At 43.5% G+C, this 14,261-nt stretch overlaps 1 protein-coding gene across 15 annotated transcripts in view; it reads right to left on the minus strand.

The window, feature by feature from the left end:
- LOC149915640 (uncharacterized) overlaps positions 1–13,780 on the minus strand; it is a 252,837-nt gene extending 239,057 nt beyond the window's left edge. For 6 of the 15 annotated variants that reach the window (XR_016471830.1, XR_016471840.1, XR_016471832.1 and 3 more), the window contains exons 1-2: positions 8,068–10,789; positions 5,993–6,068 (exon numbers count right to left, since the gene is read on the minus strand). Coding sequence is in view for 1 of the 15 variants with exons in the window: in XM_090151960.1 (XP_090008086.1) it covers positions 5,993–6,068; positions 8,068–8,261 (270 nt within the window). In the remaining 14 variants the exon portion in view is untranslated. Of the gene's footprint in view, positions 1–5,992; positions 6,069–8,067; positions 10,790–13,498 lie in introns of those variants that run through there. The other 9 variants (XR_016471837.1, XR_016471838.1, XR_016471835.1 and 6 more) reach the window with 6 other exon arrangements.
- Between the last annotated feature and the right edge of the window lie 481 nt (positions 13,781–14,261).

Raw genomic sequence — 14,261 nt, forward strand, 5'->3', positions numbered from 1 at the left:
TTTCTGATTCAGTTTCTTAATAGAAACAAAGTTGGATTTTGAAAGCTAAGCAGCCTGATGAAAGAATGCAATGCAATGCTCTTGCTTACTAACACAACAGTCTAGCTAGCGTCATGAGAATGAAACTAATTAAAAAAAAAGTATTTCCACCAAAACACACCTAATTGTACAGCGCAGATCACTTTTAAACTATAGGACTCCTAATCATTAAAACAAGTGAAGTAAAATTGTACCTTTTGCAAAACTGCTTGTAGCAGCCTGGGCTGTATCATGGGGCAGGGGGCCAGGAGCTAAGCACTTCCAAGCACTGAAAAGTACCAGTAATTCCTGTGTAACCTCACACCTTTGAGACCAAAATGATTTCAGTTTTTATTGCATTGCTTTTTAATCAATCGAAGAGGATGTGGAAAATAACATCAGTTTCCAAGTGATTTATCTAATCCAATTTCAATCAATCATTTCCCCCTTTTTAGCCGTGCCCCGAAGATGTTTTCCCTCCAACTGGTTTGCATTTAAATGAGTAAGGATGTATTCCTTTTGCATACACAGGCCATGCAGCAGCATGCTTGAATTTGACAAAAGATGCCTACAGTTAAAGCTTCATACAGCAGTTTGCCTGCTTAAAACTATCACATAGCAGCTTCTAATTTTAGTGTTTTGTTAATTGTCAACATAAAAGCAGGGAGTTGGAAACCTAAATGATCTTGTTTTGATCAAATCAAATGAGTTTCATGCGAAGCAGCAGATAAATATGAAGTACTTAATTTATCTAAATATATGCTATCTAAATATTTGAAAGCACATGCTTAAATCCTATCAGTTCCAATGCCTTTTCAGGCAGTTTTTGACTGTCTCGATTAATGCATAGCTTGGCTTTTCAAAGCAGCAAAGGAACCGGGGCGTTTGTATCCTCCAGAGATGTAATGAAGCCTGGATGGATGGAGATGGCAGTTCCTCTGAAGAACAGCCAGAAATCAGCCTGAAGGAGATGTTTGAAACAGAGATGGCCAGGAACACGTTGTTTGTTTTTGTGGGTTTCTTTGTTGTTGGCTTTGTTTTATTGGTTTTATTGTTGTTGCTTGTTTTTGTTTTTTTAAGGAAGGAATCATTCTTTTCTATATCAGTATAGTTTAAGATCTTTTATCATTATTTAAGCCCTCCTTTCCTCCTGACCAGGATGTTCTGTTCCACGATTTTACTTCACCAGCAGGCATTTTTTTGGATAAGTTGACAGGGTACTGATGAAGAAATTTGGGACAATATTTCATTTAAAGGAAGGTGCTTCTTTAAAAGGAAAGCCTGGGATTCAGGACAGGAGAACTAAGCCAACAGGAGCGCTTGGAATAATGAATGATTTCTCAGTAGCTGAAGCAACAATCCTTTACATTTAGGATTATTTATTCCAACTCACAGTGTAGGAGTACTTGCAGCAGTTATTAAGACAAAAAGCACTCTTTTCTTCCTAATTCCAGACTGGTGTTTATCAACTTCTTAGCTTTTTCTCTTGGCAACAGCATAACATCAATTCACCTTCAACAGGTGAGCCAGTGCAGCCATCACATCCTTTCAGAACTCTGACAGAGACAGATTTTCTTGCTGGGATCCTTGGAGAATAAAGCTCATATTTTGGAGAACTTTGTCTTCAAAAATTGAGCTAAAAGTCTGGATGGACAGTGGATATATTTACTAGTAAATATAAAACTGCGTATCTGCACTCTGAAGATTATTTCCAAATGTCCTGTAGAGATTCAGTTCAGTTTTCATTCTGTTTTAAATGCAGCACAACTATTAACATCATGTTCCCTACTACTCTGTAGTTGTTCACTTTAACTTGAGTAAAACACACGATCAGGGTGCTAAGTCACCGCCGATCACTGCTGGCTGATAGAAGTCTCCATTTAGCTCTCAAACTTAAAGAAAACCTAATACAAGTGGGGTATGATTTTCTAAATTAATCTGCAGTGTTACATACAGTATCTTCGCTCTTACAAAACAGTGGTTTAAGTAACTAAACTAATTTTAGATCACCATCTGTGTGCAAATTTGTCTCTGAAAACACACCTTAAGTACTAGTCATCCTTCAATTTAGAGGCTCAAAGAACTGTTTCATCAGCAAATGGTTTTGTTAGGAGCACCACTGAGTAATTGCAGGGCCTCCACCGTGATGCACTGTGATACTTGTGTCTTCTCACGCAATTTACTGTCACACCCAGGTGGTCTTTGAGATGAACATCTCAAAAAAACAGAGCTCTTAGCCTGTCTACAACTATGGTCAACACATCAATTCTTTCTCATTCTCTCGAGATGTTAGATTAGGAAAGACAAGAGGTAAAGAGTGCAGCGTAAGCAGAACAAATAAACGTGTTTGTTGGCTGCATAAAGAGTTATATACTCCACTTGCTATTTTGAAACACAGCACAAAGGACGTTCTGTAACCATGTTATGCATCTCCAAACCTACAGTTAAGTTTAAACAAGAAAATAACAACTTAGGTCATATAAGAAAACATTAAGAGCAAATGGCAAGCGTTTCAGAGTTAGTCCTTCAGCTCTTTAAATAAGATTTCCATAAGTGCCGATTCCTGAAGTTTAGAAAATGACACAGCCCTGCCTTGACACCTGTCCTCCCACACCATTAGACACAGCACAGCTCAGAAGGGACATTCCCATGTCCTCTTGCCAAATCAACAACTGCAAATGTATCTACAAGCAAAGCAGACTGTCAAAATAAAAGCACAGGTTGGTTCATTTGCTTCGGAAATGACAATTTTCCCATTTGATGTACAACTGAGAACTGATCCCAGTTGGAAAGGGAAGGCAATTGCTCAACTGAGCACCCACTCTAGCAGTTTTTGCATAATTAGAAGAATACGTTTAGTCTTAACTTTCTTCTGATGAATTCAGTCACACCTGTTTATGTGAAATCAATTAAGAGACCTTAATCTTCTTAGACAGTTTCCAACACTCCATCCACAGGTTCAGGCCTGTTTCTTGTATTGCAAAATTTAAATTATATTAAAAAAGAAACAATTATCCTATAAACATGAAGATTTAAATTACCCCTTAATAATTAAAACCAGTTACACTTTTAGTCTTGCAGCCTTTTGATGGTCAGACATATCAAACAGCGCTGTCCACTTTGACTTGGACGAGTAGAGGAGTGAGCAGAATAACCCCAAAGCAAGACCAACATGAGCACATCTGCATGCCTGCCCCGTGCTGCCTCGTGCCAGAACACACATTCCTGTGCCTGGATCTGCTCACGACTTGTGCAGTGACGTAAAGGTAATGCCTGGTAATGGGGTCATCCAAGGAAAGAGAGTTGAAAACTCCTCCCCACAGCATCCAAAATCCCCCTGCTTACAGAAGAATTTTGGGGGAAGGATTTAATTCTGCCTTGCTTCAGACAGATTCCTAAAATAGATGCTGACAGGAGGTCAGATGAATCGTACTTCAGAACTGCCTGTATTTCTCCCCTACAAAGGGAACCTCTACGAGAAGCCTGAGTGGACACGGAGATTTTGGATGAGACAAATCCCACCATTAGAGGGGACATACCTCAACACCATCATCTGGTGAAAGAAAAAGGTGTGTTTATATTTATATCCCCAGTTATCTGTGAAGTCTGAAGATACCCAATCAGATGTCACTTCAGAAAAAGTGTGTCTAGCCTCCACTGGGTATATAGTTTGTGGTTTATAGCATGAAGAATCCTGGCAGCATTTTATGCCAAAGGAGAATTTAAATCTCACATCTGTGTTTGCTTCTTGGATCTACTATGCTGGCACATGAGTCATCTTAAGAAACCTTAAATTACTTTTCATCATACATCAAACATCATAAAAGGCATTGAATCTGTGTCCAGAAAGAGTTCATACTGAAGTGGAAGTTTGCTCTCGGGACTCTCACAAGACCCAGTGGGACATGCATGAAAAGTGGTTGGTATACTTTTGGGTTTTGGGTGCCAAATCTGTTTAACCTACAAAGCTGCACAAGATTGCACTGAGGTGAAACAAAAACAATGAAAACTTTTGTCCTTAACAGAGGAAACCCTGCCATTTACTATGTGTTTTGTGAAAGCTGACCCACACCACGAGGCCTCCATGGAAGCAGAGATTGATCCTGCTCAGTGGAAGGAAATAAGGAGTTTTTCTTGCACTAGCATACGTGCTCCTTCAAGCCAAGTGCTTTATGTTGTTTTTGAAGATGGATTAAAAAAACAACATGGGGGGTTGCCATTGAAAACCCTTTTTCCCCCTCTTATCCCCTAAAAAGGGAAAATATCAAGTAGCAGCTAAAATCCAATTGAAATCAACTTTTGTTTTATAAACTTTGGGTTCCGTTCTAATTGTTAAGGAGACGCATAATAACTGGCTTTAACATAATTTTCTTTGGACTATCTCCCCAAAGCCACAATTAATGTAAATACCAGTGTCTCGTTAGTAATTTCCTTTCATCAGTAAATGCTGAAATGCAATGATCCGACCACAAATCACAAAGCAAATAAGCTTGCAGCGCTGTGCAAGCTGTGTTGTTGTTATGCAGTTTGTACACGAGAGAGTTGATAACGGAATTGTTTTGTGAGCAGGAGTAATCTTTGACTACTTGGAAGAGTTTCCTTTCGCTAGAAAGCAGCAGCAATCCTACCTTTCCAAGAAATTAATACAGCAACTTGTAAGGGCACTTAAGGCAAACTCACATGGAGGAGCAAGAGTAAGGTCAGGTCTCAGGAAGTCAAAATAAACCAGGAATAAACGTGGGACTGGAGACCAGACCACAGTCTCCCTTCTCCATACACAATCAGAAAAGGATTTCCTCATACTCTGGTATTTTCCTCAGTTGCTCTCAAGAGGCCTCCAGTGATGGAGCACGAGATGCCTATGAGCTTCACTCTCTTCTCTGTGCTAAGAGATCAACGAGGAAAGAGGAAGAGCCCCTGGCACACATGAACTTCAGTCTTTCTAGTTCTGCTAGTGCTGTACGTATCCTGCTTTAGCATTTACTTCCCGGTACACAAAAATACAGGTATTTTAATGCTCTTTTTCTTCCTTTGAAGCCAAATGTATATTCTTGGCTGTTAAATCTACATCTCCAGTTAAACAAAAAGATGGAAGACTCAAATAACCAGAATAGATTCCAGTCCCCCATCAGCCAAGATTCCCCCTTTGCCAGAACGCATCTTCTCCACCAAACCCTCAGTCATAAATTCCTCACTCAATAAAATAAAATAAATCCACCACACACACAAAGCTCCTGAACTCTGTCCAAGCCAGACTCCTTCCCAAAGAGGAGTGAAAGGCAACACAGAGAGCCATGCACCATCACAGGTGCTGTTCTAGCACTGGAGAAAAGTAGGCAGAACTATTGGTGGAGGCAGGGGGAGAAGGGGAGAATGAGAAATACTGGTAACATATGCAGTAGAAAAAGATGTTTGGGGAGAGTGGAACAAAACAACAAAAACTTTACTTGAAATACAGTTGGTACGTACACACAGAATCACAGAATCATAGGGGCTGGAAGGGACCTCCAGAGATCATCAAGTCCAACCCCCCGCCAAAGGTTCCCTACACCAGGTCACGCAAGTAGGTGTCCTGGCAGGTCTTGAATATCTCCAGAGAAGGAGACTCCACAACCTCCCTGGCAGCCCGTTCCAGTGCTCCGTCACCCTCACCTAAAGAAGTTCTTGTGCCCAGAAGAACAAAAGAAGTTCTTTTGTTTTTGTTCACAGTAGAACAAAAGAAGTTATTTGCGCACAGCAGAACAAAATTCAGCTCCATGACTACAGTGACAGACTTGTTGCAGCATGGATATTCAATGCAATGGGTTACAGGGACGCATTTCTGACACCATGTACAACAGTGGCAGATAGCACTTCGACCAGAATTAATCCTTGTCTTCAATTTAGCTTGTTACGAAGGGAACAGTTCCATTCCTGTTCTTCCATACTGCTCTATCAATTAGTCTTTCAAGAGTGCTGCAGGGCTGTCACTTACCAGTGGTGTAGAGCTGTCATCCTCCTGACTGGGTCGCATGAGTCTGTTCCCAGGCAGTAAGAGCTGCCACTCATAGCTGTGAGGAAGAAGATGGAGAGATAACTAAATTAATCCCTTGCCTTTCTAAGCCACCTGAGCAACATCCTTCCGTACCTGAAGAGTGTCTCTCTTTGGGGTAAGCATGCAAAGTGGGCATCATACCATGCTTTCAACTGCTAAGTGTACTTGTCAAAAGGACAATGTGCTTGTGGCCAAGAAGTTTGGACACAGGGAAACAAAGCACGCAGCTACATCACAGTCTATCATTTTTTGCTAAAATACATTCTGCTTTCTGACTCTCTAACACTGACTTACTCCACTGGTGGAAGAGACACTTGCTTCCCATGCCGCAAAAAGTAGAGCTAGGTTATTCTGCCAAATAAACCAGTCACAACCAGCTCAGGTATCTCTGTGCTGCAGTACTGTCTGCACTGCAGACATTCATCACATCTTCTCAGGTCAGAGATTAGCCCCTAATCCCTTGGCCGTGTTTCCCTGTAGGAACTTCACAGTATTTGGGCTTTGCTCATCTCTACAACTTATGGTTTTGCAAGGTCCAAGCTACTTTGCAAGGATTGCAAAACTTGTTTGAACTTGTACGTTCTCCCAGTGCTCATCCTTCCCCCAGTCCAACATGTTGGCAAGAGGGCTGAAAACATAGCAAAAATAAATAAATATTGAAACTGCCCTGAAAGTCAATAATTTCTCAGAAACTGATCAGACACATATGGATACAGACACAGAAAACTTGAATTTATCATCTTTGTATGTTCTTACATTCTTTCCTTCCCCTCTTTTTCCCTCTAATTTCATGTTCCAGCTCCCACACTAATTTCTACTGTGGGTTTCCTTCATGCTTCTGGTGTAACTGTCGTACATCCCTTTCCATCTTCTTCTTGCCATGGAGTTAGAAGTGCATGTAAACGATTGCAAATGCGTGCAACCTCACTGCAGTATATTTCCCAACATTAAGCTCCTCCAGCACCCTGTTGATCCCAATCACTCTGAATTTTATTACTCTCCTTTGTATTGCCTGACTCCCTGACCCTGTAGTTTACGGTTAGCCCAACCCTTCCGTTTCCATCAGAAGACACTTCACAGCTAATATTAGAATCAAGTCTTTTAGAGCTACTTATACAAGAAAAACTCTAAGAAGTCCTGAAGGGTGGAACCAGGGATGCAAACAGCACAGGAGCAATAAGCTTGTTCCCTAGCAAGCACGATCAAAATGATGGATCTTGCCAGAAGTGTCAGTTGCCCAATTTTTATTCTTAGTAAAGCTACAGGGTTTCCTTCACACCCCTTAATTACTCAAACCTTACTTAAGGAAGATGGTTCAAACAAACAAACATAAAAAAAAAAAAAGTTACAACAACGTAGCATGATCTTGACATACAAGATGTCAGAACCATTTTAAACCCCTTTATTCCAGAATGATGTCTTTTGTGCTTCGAGGCATGCTTGCTATTCATAGATCTACTGCTCAGCTGTTCCAGTTTTTAGTTCTGCATAAATGCCCACTCATTATGTCCAGAGGGTTTTGCCTGTAGCTTTGTGTTTGTAGCCTTGAGGCAAATGTCTTGATGGCTTAGGGAACTCATAGCGAATGACCAAATAACATCGGATTTTCCACAGCAACGAAGCCATTATGGGACAGCATTTCTATGTAACAGCACCCTTCAGTGTGCAGTCATTATAACTAAGGATTTAACCAGGCTTTAGGGACATAACAAAATCATTCTGAAGCCAAAAATCCACAGTGAAATATTAAGCATTAGATTTCTGAAATGCCTCTCACAACTGCTTGAGTCAAGCTGCTTTGGCACTAAGGGAAGGAGTTTTATGCACATCTTAACCATGCATCCAAGCATTCAGACCGGTGCACACAGAGCTGGGGGTGCAGCATGCATCAGCTGTACGCAGATTTTGCAGCTGCATATGAAGCCATCAGAAGCTCACACACGGCTCCTACGTAACATTAGTATTTTTAAGCATACCGTTTTCACCACCAAAAAATGTTTAAGTACATTGCTTACGGTATAAATAGAAATCTGTAGTTACGCGGCCTTTGTAGGCCTTGCAGCCCAAAGAGTGCAGAGATCCAAACCAGACCCACTGTAGCTGCAGAGCTCTCCCCTGACTGAGGAGAACGAAGCTGGTAAGGTTCTGCTGAACCTGAGACCAGGTTTGTGACGGAACAAAAGATTGTGATGAAAAGAACCAAGGACATGGCGTGAGGGATGGGCGAGAGCTGCACCAGGAGAGGTGTGCAGGCTGAGCAGGCTGCAGCCCCACAGCCACACTCTGACCTCCCTTTTCCTATGGGCCTGAAAAAGATCAGGGGTCAGGCTGGACTCCACTGCTTCATCTTCAACTCCTTGACCTCCAACCACCACCCGAGGGGCAGAGGAGGGCAGGGGCTCCTCTCATGCCCACACACTCCTGCACGGTGCCTGCAGGGCAGTCAATACCTGCTGCAGCACCCACAGCACCTCTTCCCCTCTGACCTTGGCACCTGTGGGGCTGTTTCTGTTGGCTTTTTACGTCACGTTTGGGCACACTGTCCCTGCGAGGCACCCCCAGCACTGCTGACAGGCCCACAGTGTCCTGAGGTGCAGCCTGCCCATTACGCGAGCAAAAGACAGATTTTGAGAAGCCACAAGCGAAGCTAGGGCCTCTCCACTGAAGGAATCTCTCAAACTGAAAGGGAAGTGTTGGTATATGAGCAGCTGAAACCTATTATAAGCACCTCTTTTCTCTGCGAAGGTCAGGCTGCACACACACAGGTACACAGACATAGGACTGCAGCAAAGCCCCCCTGAATGCCTCTGATCTCAGCACTGAAGAGGAGCTCACACAGATAGCACGACTGTTCTGATGGAGAGGTGGGAAATAATCATATGCGGAGCAATCTGTGCAAGGCAGCCCACACCCCTCATCTGCAGATCTCATGGGGGGCCTTCGTTAATGAGCTTGCAGTTTAGGCACATGAGAAACTTCATAGGTGCCTCAAGAAGAGGAGGCAAGACACCTGCCTGCTTCACATATGGCTATTTCCTCCCAACAAAGGTGGGGAACTAAATTGAGCTCAGGACAATGTGGTTGAGAGAGCACGGTGTCCTGGCTCCATCAGTCCTGGGGAGAAAGAATAAGGCAGAGCTCCCGGCTGGGTCCTTCCACCCCTTAGCACACGAGCCCCAAGACAGCCAGCATTTCACCCAGTGCACATCTCTCAGGATGAGCAGCTGTGCTTTAGTAACGCAGAGATGCTAAGGGTAGGATAAGGGCTGCATTGATGAGGCAGGAAGTTGAAGCATGGATCAGAAATGCATGACTGCATGGAAAAAAAATCAGAGGTGTACTGAGTCAAATGACCCTCTTGTATAAGAAGGTGATGTGGTCCAGCACTGGACTGAAATGGAAAAGGAGCTCCCAGTCACATCACACCCAGTTTGTAACCCTTGCACACAAGAGCTATCGTATTATGACATGACTCAGAAAAGCTAACTACAACACAAGGATTAATCTGGCTGCCCATCTCGCCCCAGATACAGTGTGATTTTTACATCTCCGAGAAGGCTGGATTAATAGCAGGAGCCAGCAACATCACTGTCACAACATGTTAGCGCTGCCAAGAGAAGTAACAGGAAGAATAACATCTGTACTATAGAGGCTTACAAAATGGTTCAACCCAGCAGCATCGCTAGGCACTGTTTTAGCTCAGCAGTGACTCACCATAACTGCTCACATGCTCCTCACATGCTGGAAACACCATGGAAGGCTCCCCTCAGAGAGTCTTTCAACAGCCCCTCTGGGGCCACACTGCAGGTTGGCGCAGCCAAGAGCAGTTGTGCATTTTACTAGCATCTCCCCTCCCCATGGATGCAATTTCCTACCTGCCCTAGTAACTGCAGATTTTAACCCTGATGGAAGGAGTCTGGGGCTTCCCTCTCCCACTCCTCCTTTTTCTGTTTTTTGTGAGGATGTACATTCTTTGACACCTTTCCCTGTAATAAGGTCAACTAACACATGCCAAAGCGAACATGCTCCTTTGAAAGAGAGAAGGGTTTAGTTCTTTCCATTAGCTGCCCACTTCGGGCTTCATTTGTTTTCAGGTTTCTTCCTTAAACACAGTTACCTTCTTTTCTTCAAACTGCTCTTTTGGATAAAGTGGAAATCAAAAATTTTGCTGTATGCAAATTATTTGAAACACCATCCCAAAGCTGCCTGCATATGATGGCCTTTCAAGTCTCAAAAAATAACTGCAGAATACAAGAGTCACCTGAGAGATTTTCAGCAGCCAGACATCAAGTCACCAGCTGCAGGACTCAGCTCTCACACCCAGCAGCAGCACAGACTGGTTTGCTTGACTCGTTATTGTAATGTGGCTTATTAAAGTCCTGAGACAGTATTCCACAACATCCTGGCACCAGCACATCACAGAAGCATTTCCATGTTTCCTCCAGAGCAGAAGGCTTGCTGACACCCCCTAAACACACACTGATCCAGGCTACTTTTAGGGTTGAGGGAACTGTAGGAACCACAGGAGGATTCAGCTTTTCTTGTGTCCTTCTAAAAATGGCAGCATGATCATACAACTCATTCTGGATCTGTGCAGGCATACACTTTAAAAGACAGGGATATAAACCCTGGAGAAGAAAGCATATACTTTTGCAAATTAAATAATCCATATCTAGCACAGATATGGAGCATGCAGACCTCTTTCAGTGTCTTTGTGCATTCCCCCACCCCCCCTTTTTGAGATTTGCACACCAGTACAAAGCAGATTTCCCCCCATCCACAAATTATGGGGTTCATTTAATAAGAGATCTGAAGGAATGGAAAGGGAGAAGGGGAAAAGATAAAACATTCTGTATTTTTATTATATTTTCTCACCAGAGCTAAGTCCAGTTCCTTACACAACCACTTTATACTGTGAATGCTAGGCTCACAGTGTAGATTCCCTATCCATGGCACTTTGCACCCCAGGATCATTCACATCCCTCACAGCTTTCCTATGGTGAGAAGCCATTTACCTGTTTAGATATATATGCTTAAGACAGAAATAAATATACCCTTGCAGAATAATGTGCACAAATAATTCACTGGTATTTATCTAGGTGATTCTTTGGGGCCTAAGTATATGCCTGAACTGACCATAGATAAATGAGCATGTAACTCATTGTGACAAATCACAAATTTAAACCTCTTGTATCCAGTGCAAGCAGCTGGCCCTGCTTTTGTTGCTTTATGAACAGATGGACATGCTCCTGTACATGGAGATAGCCATGGACACCACTGCTAAGTCCTAGAGAAAAACAGAAGACCACAACTCTGGGAGTCCTGCACAAAGCATTTGAGTGAGGGATTAATTAACCCAGCCCTGCTGAGACAAACATCACAAAACTCAATACTGCTTCTCATTCAAGTCTCTTCATCACTTACAAGTACAGGGCTGTACTGGAAGCAGTTTGGTTCGTTTTCAATTCAGCAACAACTGAAAAATAACTTCCAACTGTATCTACTGGCCATCCCTATTCCCAGCAAGGGAGCCGGACACCTGACCCAGCATTGCCCAGGAGCTCACCCACCCACACTTCACATTTGTAGGGAAGCAGGAATGCTGCCATCCAAGAGGGGCATTTTGAAGCACAGATTTGCCTGCTGCACTTCCTTTGAATGTTGCAGTAATGGCTAACAATATGCATGGTCATAGCTACACTCTGGGATATTTATCATACTTTTCACAAGCACGAGCTAACGTTTCCTAATGCATCAAGATTTATAGTTTCCCAAGGAATTTTCCTCTTCACCTCCATATATATTTTTCCACTAAAGAACCCTTGCAGGATTAGCCCCTATGTGCAGGAGGCACATTCAGCCCTGCAACAAGTCCTCAGCAGCCTGCTGCACGGGGCAGCCTTTACCTGAAATCCACTCATTCACAGCAAGCCAGCACCGGCCAAGCCTGCAAGTAAGGTGCATTTCTGGGGAACATACACCATTTATTGAGCTCTGCATTAGCATCCGAGTCACAGTAATTAGGCAAAGCAAGAATACCTTGGGTTTGTGACTCGACAAGCTTCGGCAGCCCTCCCCATGCAACAGCCCTGTTGCAGAAGGAGGGTTTCTTCCAACACGCAGCAGCCAACAGATTGCAGAAAGCGCTCATTCTGAGGGATGTGTTCCCAGGTCATCAGCCTGATACTTTCTTTGTGAGCACCCCTCTACCTCTGGGTTTTTCTTTCGTCCAAGGACACATACCACAACAGATTCCTCCTTTAGACTGTCACCCCTGAAATCATTTCAAACCAGATACTGACACTGTCATTTTGGGAGCCCCAAGCTTCCGATATCCCGTTCTGTAGAGCTCTTTCACCTATTTTCTTCCCGTTTATGCAAAAAGAAAAAAAAAAAAAAAGTTTCCTCAGTTTTAATCTTGTAAAACACATTATGCAAATGTATGGTTTTATGTAAGATGATGGCCTGCGGCCATATCACCCCCGGCCCCGGCTGTGATCTCGTTAGATCTCCCAGCCCAAACAGGCCAGGGCCTGCTCAGCACTGGCTGCGAGACCTCCAGAGTGAGCCAGGTGCTGCCGCGGGCCCGGTGGTGCTCCGGTAGGTGGCCCCGCCATCGTGAGTCAGCACCCATGGGTGCCTGAGCGCGGCCTGGCCGTGAGCACAAAGTAAAGCTCAGGTCCCCACTGGAGGTTCGCAGCATCCCCACGCATCACAAGGCAGAGGCAAGGTACTTCCAAAGGGTATTTGCCATACCCTCAGTAGCCCAGGCAAACATTACTATTTGAAGCAATCCAATCAGCTGATTATGGTTGTCTTTTCTTTCTTTTTTTTTTCTTTCCCCCTCCCCTCATAACTTGTGTTACATAAGATAAATGAATGAAAAGGAAGCATCATAATTGATTTAATGTTTCTGCCACACTCAAACTCTCCTTTTCACCAGCACCCAGCAACTCATTCTCATCTTTGTCCTCCAGGTGCAATTGATTACCCCATACCTTTCCAACAAACAGCATTTTAGCTGCAGTACCATTGCTCCTTAATGCTAAGCATTCAAGTCCTCAGAAGTCTTAAGTAAGGATTAACTTTACAGTCATCTTCGTTAACGTTTATAGTAGTTTTCTCCTCTGGACGAGCAGTTTTTCTGCAACAAATCCCTGGAAACCCTCTACAGTGGAACACCTCAAAACAGCCTTACCTGAATCTTATCCGCTTCTGTCTTCCACCAGACAAAGCCACTAAATACAGCTTTTATTTGCCAAGGCAACACAAAGATTTCATGCTGTTGGAGCTAGAAAATAAGACTTGAGGCTCTGAACAGAAGACCCTTCCATCTGTATAGAAACATGCATAATTTTTCTCCTCTTTTAACGTCATCACAACAGCCTCACACACATAGAGATGTACACCCTGACACACACACAGCAGACTGAGGAGAAGCATTACCTTTGCTGAAATGCTGGTGCAGGTAAGTCCAAGAGGAATCCAGCCCAGCAGCAAACACTGGGAAAGAAATGTTTTGGGTTGTTAGCTGCAGCTCTGCTAAAGTCAATCAGCCCCAAACCCAGCTGATGCCCCTCAGTTAATCAGGTGACCTCACAGCCTAATTGCTAAACCTGCTTTGATTAGGCTCCTCATGTGTGAGGTCTGGAAAAACAGTAACCTCTGCAGTGAGGCGAAGTGGTAAAGCCTCCATCCACCTTACAGCCTTTCCTGAGTCACATTAACTGGTCACAGCCTAGTTAAAAACTATAAATTTTCAACTTAATATAATAATACCTCAACTGTGAAAGGGCTTTTTCCTCTTATGAAGGCAGGGCCAGAACCTGTCTGCACTGATGTTTTCAATAATATCCCCGCTGGGGTTTCTGGTTCAAAGTTGTAAAGATCTAGAGCCTCATCCAATGTGTTTCTGGAACAGAAAATACAGTTGGGCTTAAGTCCTAAAGGCTGCTTGGTTATATATCTGTGATGCAGGAACTTCCTGCTGGAAGGTTTGGTGGTTATTGCTTTCTGAAAAAAGGGAACTTGTAAGACACCCAAGGATAGATGTCCAAATATCAGACAGTGGCTTCTAGCAGCTCAGGACCTGCTCCCAGTCCCACTGACACATAGAGCCACAGGGCTTCCTTTGCACCTACGTGCACCTGAGCTCTGAAAACGCACATTTTCAGGCATCTCCAGCTCTAAATATCCGCCAGCTTCTCTC

Source organism: Phasianus colchicus, chromosome 17 (assembly GCF_987193195.1).
Source record: "Phasianus colchicus chromosome 17, bPhaCol1.hap1.1, whole genome shotgun sequence".
NCBI classification, from domain to species: domain Eukaryota; kingdom Metazoa; phylum Chordata; class Aves; order Galliformes; family Phasianidae; genus Phasianus; species Phasianus colchicus.